This window comes from Schistocerca gregaria, chromosome 1 (genome assembly GCF_023897955.1).
Source record: "Schistocerca gregaria isolate iqSchGreg1 chromosome 1, iqSchGreg1.2, whole genome shotgun sequence".
Lineage (NCBI taxonomy): Eukaryota > Metazoa > Arthropoda > Insecta > Orthoptera > Acrididae > Schistocerca > Schistocerca gregaria.
The window spans coordinates 720,345,722-720,353,976 of NC_064920.1; the positions used below are offsets into that span (position 1 = coordinate 720,345,722).

At 37.0% G+C, this 8,255-nt stretch overlaps 1 protein-coding gene across 1 annotated transcript in view; it reads left to right on the forward strand.

Moving 5' to 3' along the window:
• Window positions 1–1,994, forward strand: part of LOC126266702 (probable ATP-dependent RNA helicase pitchoune) — a 54,031-nt gene extending 52,037 nt beyond the window's left edge. The window contains exon 12 of the mRNA XM_049971148.1: window positions 1,706–1,994. Coding sequence (XP_049827105.1) covers window positions 1,706–1,875 — 170 coding nt within the window. The 3' untranslated portion in view covers window positions 1,876–1,994. The remainder of the gene's footprint in view (window positions 1–1,705) is intronic.
• The last annotated feature ends 6,261 nt before the right edge of the window (window positions 1,995–8,255 follow it).

Here is an 8,255-nt window from a genome sequence, read left to right on the forward strand (position 1 = left end):
TTCTAAGATAAGTCGTAGGGTCAGTATTGCCTCACGTGTTCCAACATTTCTACGGAATCCAAACTGATCTTCCCCGAGGTCGGCATCTACTAGTTTTTCCATTTGTCTGTAAAGAACTCGTGTTAGTATTTTACAGCTGTGACTTATTAAACTCATTGTTCGGTAATTTTCACATCTGTCAGCACCTGCTTTCTTTGGGATTGGAATTATTATATTCTTCTTGAAGTCTGAGGGTATTTCGCCTGTTTCATACATCTTGCTCACCAGATGGTAGAGTTTTGTCAGGACTGGCTCTCCCAAGGCCGTCAGTAGTTCCAATGGAATGTTGTCGACTCCAGGGGCCTTGTTTCGACTCAGGTCTTTCAGTGCTCTGTCAAACTCTTCACGCAGTATCGTATCTCCCATTTCATCTTCATCTACATCCTCTTGCATTTCCATAATATTGTCCTCAAGTACATCGCCCTTGTATAGACCCTCTATATACTCCTTCCACCTTTCTGCTTTCCCTTCTTTGCTTAAAACTGGGTTTCCATCTGAGCTCTTAATATTCATACAAGTGGTCCTCTTTTCTCCAAAGGTATCTTTAATTTTCCTGTAGGCAGTATCTATCTTACCTCTAGTGAGATAAGCCACTTAATCCTTACATTTGTCCTCTAGCCATCCCTGCTTAGCCATTTTGCACTTCCTGTCGATCTCATTTTTGAGACGTTTGTATTCCTTTTTGCCTGCTTCATTTACTGCATTTTTATATTTTCTCCTTTCATCAATTAAATTCAATATTTCTTTTGTTACCCAAGGATTTCTACTAGCCCTAGTCTTTTTACCTACTTGGTCCTCTGCTGCCTTCACTACTTCATCCCTCAAAGCTACCCATTCTTCTTCTATTGTATTTCTTTCCCCCATTCCTGTCAATTGCTCCCTTATGCTCTCCTTGAAACTCCGTACAACCTCTGGTTCTTTTAGTTTATCCAGGTCTCATCTCCTTAAATTCCCACCTTTTTGCAGTTTCTTCAGTTTTAAACTACAGGTCATAACCAATAGATTGTGGTCAGAGTCCACATCTGCCCCTGGAAATGTCTTACAATTTAAAACCTGGTTCCTAAATCACTGTCGTACCATTATATAATCTATCTGAAACCTGTCAGTATCTCCAGGCTTCTTCCATGTATACAGCCTTCTTTTATGATTCTTGAACCAAGTGTTACCTATGATTAAGTTGTGCTCTGTGCAAAATTCTACCAGGCGGCTTCCTCTTTCATTTCTTTGCGCCAGTTCATATTCACCTACTACGTTTCCTTCTCTCCCTTTTCCTACTACGGAATTCCAGTCACCCATGACTTAAATTTTCGTCACCCTTCACTATCTGAATAACTTCTTTTATTTGATCATACATTTCTTCAATTTCATATTGATGTCATATTCCAAATGATTCGGAGGTGGCTTAAGCTGAAGTGCGTTATGAATGTAATATTGACAAAAATGCAAATCATATTATTATATATGCTGCATACTCTGGTACAATTATGTGTGTGATTTATGCTGATATAAACTGTTATCATCCCATCTTCCATTATTTGCATGTGAATTGTTTTAAAAACTTTTGCAGTACTTTGCCTGCCACAACTAAAGGTTATGCCTTTTCAGCGATTTAAAAGTTACTCAAATCTGTTATCCTGTGATGTACCTTCCTTAATAGATTTTTCAGATGTCAACAGTAGCAAGGGGAACCGTCCAAGGAAGAGACTTGGTGGTGGTGGTTTTGGATATTTTAATACTATGAATAAGCCTGGAGGAGGCAAGATGGAACACAAAGCAATGATCTTCAGGCAGCCACATAAAAATAAACCTGGTGATAAGAGACAGTTTGCTCGGTAGTGGCAGGAGGACACATTATTTCATATTGGAAAAGGACAGTGATTGACGAAGTGTACAATTCAGTGTAGATATTATGTGAAAAAAGAAAAACAAATAAAGTCCCTTGTTAAATTTCTTAATTACAGTTTTTGTGTGCTGTCCACATTAATAATTACAGTGTGTTGCTATTGCATTCTCTTAGCAGTATGTGAGTCATCATTTGCCCAAAAGTCCTGTGGTAGTCTTGAATGAAAATCCTTTAAATAATGTTTTTATCTCATTCTGACATTCACTTTTGTGGATGTCTTGGTTGCTGATTTACTTACTTGTGTTGTAACAACACAGTTTGTATACAAAAGTATGTACCCATCTATGATTTGAGCTAATATTTCACATGCCTCGTCTCCTTTAATCTTAGTGGAGAGCATTAAAATTGCCAAGTTTTGTTTTAGGATAATTTACTGCACTGATACGTGCTTTCAACTTAGCATTTGTCATGGCATTTCTTTGGTGACTACATTAGCAGTACTGCTTGCCATATTTAAAATTGCCTGCAGTAACAAACATGATTTACACTGACTCTGTAGTATAATACATTCCTTGTTTCAAAATTGCTGTGTGTATGTAACTTTCCTATCTGTTGGTATGAATCACTTTTTGTTAGCCACATTTACTATATACTGCTAAGGTACTTTAAGTAAAGTGTATGGATTTCTTGTGTTACTTTTTATGCAGTATGCTTTTACTCCATTGCATAGCTACTGCCATTCTGGAAACAAATGTATGCCAGTGACTTTGACAGCAGTTGATGTGAATTGGGGATATCCAGTGCTGTTTCCATTTTAAAGTTCAACAATACACAACACAATGTGCTCATGACTTAAAGATATTTGGTTTAGGACACCTCTCCCAATCTTATGATTTATCAGATCATTGTGCAACATTGGTATGTAAGCATTGTGTCTCATTGGTTTCACAGATTTTTGTAATCAATATCCACATCCAGTTTGCTTAAAAATATTCAATAGGTTTTTTTGCCATACTGATTTATTGTTCATAATTTATTATGTAAATAAGACAAAAAAATATGCAGCATTTCAGAAAACATCCCCAACAGCAAATAACCCTTGAGGTCTTTCCATATCAGTGAAGACCCACTCTGTTATCTCGGCCATTGCAAACCAGGCCAAAGGGCATCTCCCTCGCAGCTGTTTTTCCAATCGCTTCTGCTGTGCAGTACTTCAGTCACATTTTGGATGGCCCTTGCAGTGCACTGTTTTATTTTTCATATCCTCAAACTCAGCGTGTTCAGATAATTTATGCCGACAGTTCAATAAGGCCCCGCATGTAAGAGGTTATCTGTTTCATAGATTTCATATGAATAGTCTTTATCATTTGCCTTTAATGATTTTATCTTCCTTGTCAACATCTGCTTGACTTCTTTAATCTGCTCTTTAAATGTTACAACACACTGAGGTGAGAAACCAATAGTGTCCTCTATGATGCTATCTAATTGCTTATAAAACAGTATTCGCACTGGGGAATTTACTGTAAATTCCTGACACATGTAGCTGGTTATTTCAAACTGGCTTGTAAATGGACCCTCCCTCCCTTTTCCTGTGTTGAAAATGTGTGTTTCTGATTCTTTGCTTCGTGGCATACTCCATCAGACGAGACACAGATCAATAGTGTGAGATAATTATCTCTCTTTCATGTCAGAGTCCAAATCTTTTCTCTGATTAGGCTCCTATTGTTGCTAATTACTCTCTTTGAAATGTAAAAGTTCTTGAAGTAATCCTTTAGCTTTTTGTGCATCCTATGGTCACTAGCATTGTGAGAGCCAGTTACAAAACAAACAATGCTATGGCCATTAATATTTAGGGAGCTACTCTAGTAAGTTTGAGTGACTAGTATGTTAACTGCAACAGTTTCTTTTAATGTTTTACCAATACTGGGTGAAAAAACAATTTTTGCTAACTATTGTGGTTTTGTCTCCTAATACTATTCCATTTTTGTTTGAGAAGTTCCAACATTAACCACTGATAGGGAGAATGAAGACCCCCTAGCAACATTTTTACAGGGAATATTTATGGTGTAAAAGTTGTATATAGTAAACTAAATGGAAAATTTGACCTAGCAAAACTGATGTTAGTGCGTACAGTATTTGGATGGCCAGGTTTTCATATATTGAAAATCAATTTTTGCTTCTGAATGAATTCCAAACCAGTCGTGGTCTAATAGTTTTGAAGTGATACGAAAAAGAGGAAGAAAAAAAATATGCAACCAGTGTAATGATTGTTGCTGGAAATAATTACTTGTAAGGGACATCTATTTGCTTGGCTTATGTAGCACGTGCCTTTCATTGGACAAAAAGGTAAGTATTCGCAGTATTTGTGACAATAATATCCAGGCAGCCCACTGTTATGATGACTGATATGGTAAGAATTGTTTATGGTATTCACCTCTATGTGATGCATTTGTCAGCACTCATACGATAGATGTTACAAATGGGTTGCTTGCATCCCATTAACTGACAGTGACATGAGGCCCCAGGAAGGCTGGAATGATTTACCAGCTCATTCACCTGTAGCAGCAAGAGTACTTTAGAACATAGTTTTCCTAAAACTGTCGTGAGCAGCTAGTTCGGCAGCCCACACACTATGAAAATATCTTAGGTCCTATAGCTACAAGCAGACTGGACCTTACTGATGACATCAGTACAGAGATTAGGAATAGAGATCATGATTTCACCATACCCACTATGGTATGAAAGCATTTAGTTCTTTTATGATGCACATAAAAGAATTGTAAATTGTGCTCAGGACAAAGTATATACTTAGTAAGTGGGTTAAGGATGGAAATGACACGCCATGATTTAACAACAAAATACAGAATATGCTGAGAAATCAAAGGGTGTTGCACTCTCAGTTAAAAAGAAAATGTGCAAATGAAGAAAGGCAATGATAGTAGTAGGAGATAGCAATATAAAAGCTGAAGTTTTAAATTTAAGATATTGTACAAACATACCATTGTTTGAGGCATGCAGCCTAGTATGGATGACATAGTAATAAGTGTCCCTGACAGAGAGAAATAACTGAAAGAGTTGAAAACAAGTAAGTCCCCAAAACCGGATAGAATCCCAATTTGATTTTACAGAGTACCTATGGCATTAGCCCCTTGCTTAGTTTGCATTTATCGCAAACCTCTCAACCAGCGCAAAGTCCTAAGTGATTGGAAAAAAGCACAGGTGACTTCTGTATATAAGAAGGGTAAAAGAACGAACCCACAGAATATCCTTAACATTGGTTTGCTGCTGAATTCTATAAGATACTCTCAGTCCGAATATAATAAATTTCCTAGAGATTATAAGTGTACATCTATTAATTGGAACATTTTTGAAAGCATTGCTTGTGCAAAACTCAGCTTGTCCTGCTCTTGCACGATATCCTGCGAACTGTGGATGAAGGGCTACAGGCAGATTCCATATTTCCAGACTTCCAAAAAGCATTTGACATGATGCCTCACTGTAGACTGTTAATGAAGGTACAAGCATACAGAATAGATTCCCAGATAAGTGATTGGCTCAAAGATGTCTTAAATAATAGAACCCAGTACTTTGTCCTCGATGGCAAGTGTTTATCGGAGACAAACGTATCTTGAGAGTGCCCCAGGGAAGTGTGATATGATCTGTTGGACAGGGCAGGTGTTTTGTTCTTGATGCTGTGGTGTATGGAAAGGTATCAAAGTTGACTGATTGTAGGAGGATAAAAGATGACTTAGACAAAATTTCTAGTTGGTGTGATGAATGGCAGCTGGCTTTGAACATAGAAAAATGTAAGTTAATGCGGAGGAATTGGAAAACAAACCAGTAATGTTTGTATACAGCATTAGTAGTGTCGTGCTTGACACAGTCACTTTGTTTAAATATCTGAGCATAATATTATTAAGCAACATTAAATTGAACTGGCATTTAAGGAGTGTGGTAGGGAAGGCAAATTGTGTACTTCTGTTTGCTGGGAGAATTTTAGGTAAGTCTGGTTCATCTGTAAAGGAGATTGCATATAGGGCACTAATGCGACCTTTCTTGATTACTGCTAGTGTGTTTTGGATCTGAGTCAGGTTGGATTAAAGGAAGACATTAAGCCATTTCAGAGGGAGACTGCTAGATTTGTTCCCACTAAATCTGAACAGCACACAAGTATTACAAAAGTTCATTGGGAACTCAAGTGGGAATTTCTGGAGGTAAGGCGGACATTCCTTTTAGGGAACACTACTGAGAAACTATAAAGAAACGATGTTTTTATGCTGACTGCAGAACAACTTGACTCCAGCCAAATGACATTTTGTGTAAGAACTAACAAAGTTAAGAGACGAGAAACTAGGGATCATACAGAGGAATTTTTTCCACACACTATTTCTGAGTGGAAGAGGAAAGGAAATGTCTAGAAGTGGTTCAGGTTACCCTCCACTACATACTGTATGTTGATTTGCAGGTTATGTATGTAGATATAAATGCAGATGAAATAAATATCCAATGAGGTGAACACCTTTACTCAAAGACAATAATTATAGTAAATTTACTATGACATTAAAAAAGTCAGGAGGTGGTTCTTAATAGGGTGTTTAATTACCATGAACAGCAATGTACTCCCATGCTGGCCATACGGTTGGTAAGGCATTCTTTGTGGTAGGACATTCCATCCCTCCACCAGTGTGGCTGACAACTGCTGGATGGTCATTAGTGTGTGTTTTATAGACCCAGCTTCTTGAAAACAATTTCATTCCTTTAAAATTGAAAAAATTCAACAGGTAGCTGGGGAAATTACTTTTCTCTGAGAACATACACGAACAGTAGTTCGGATTTACTGTAGAATGCAAAAACAATCAGCCATTGGTAAACAAACCTCATACTACTATTTTTAAAACACTGCACATTGCATCTTAAAAATTTCTTTGTATTAATCTGAAATATCAGATACATCAAAATCGCCTGTAAATCTTTTTATTAATTACTGGTTTCAACAGACCTGTGCTGTCTGCATTTTTTATGTTTGGCTTGCTGATGTTCAGTGCTACCTTTTATTGTAAAAGAAACGTTTTCATTATGTGACTTGTAAGTTTGTAAAGATCATGAACTCTTGTTACTGTGTTACAAGATCTTATGGTGACAGCACAGATCTGTTGAAACCGGTGATCAATAGAAAGATTTACAAGTGATCTTGGTGTGCCTCATATTTCAGAATAATGTAACAATTCAGATCACTCCTATTCACACAATTAAAATAATTTTTTTGATTAATAAGAAAATGCATTATTTTGTTTCTTTATAGACTACATAAATTGTACATGATTTTTTAATTATTTTGCCTTTCCACATTTCTAGAAATACATTCTTTCATGACACCCATAAGACTAATTTTCACTGCCCAGTCTTGAAGAACAAGAAAAGAGGGGTACAGGGGTATAACGATTAGTCATGATTGTATTGGAGTTGATGTGAGGCAGTTGCTGAGTGATTGCAAATTGCTGAATGACCTCTCAGAGGATGCTGGAAGTATTATAATTAGTATGATCAGATGAATAACTTCCTGAAACAGCTGTCGAACTCTACCTCATTCAGCAATAAGTTGGCTTTGTACAGCGAATACATTGGAAGCATAGGCATCCGCAAGAGGGGGACATTTGCCCACACCCAACCCCTTCCAGAATCTGAAATTTTGCTTACCTTTTACATATCAATGTAATTTACCTATAATGAATTCTCTGGGAATCTTGTGAAGATGGGATAGTCACTTTTGAAAATTTGATCAGTCTTATTCAGAAAGATAGCAAGAATTCCAAACACACCTTTCATATATTTTCTTCCATGACACTTCTTCAGGAACAGTTGGTGTTTCTGTACATTTTGATCTCCCTGGTAGTTTTTATTTGTGTGAGATATTTGGCTTTCAGATTCAGGTTTCCAGAATAAGTTTTTTCTTTAACCAACAGCATATCAAATGGTACTGCAGTCTTAAGGCTTGTTAGAGAATGTTTTAGAGTGCTTAACGAATGTTTCACTCCAGCTACATTAAAATTTATGTTGTATAGAGACCTGTCCTGTTCTTTCCATAGTCCAGGTACTGCAGAGGCAAATGTTGAAGAAAAAAAAAGTCTCAAGCTTTTCAAGCAGTTTCCTGTAGCCCTGTAGACCTGACCATTTTCAATCTCTCAGTTTCTCTAATTGAGTTGTGTGCATTTAGTACTTCAGTATCTGTTTTGTGGATCCATTCATAGATTTCCCTCAAATGTTTCAGAGTTTTTTACTCTTACAGCTCACTGGGTCAAACACATTGGTATCAGCCATTCATCTATCACATTTGATTTGGTCATGTTGATAACGTATTGTAGCATATCTACTT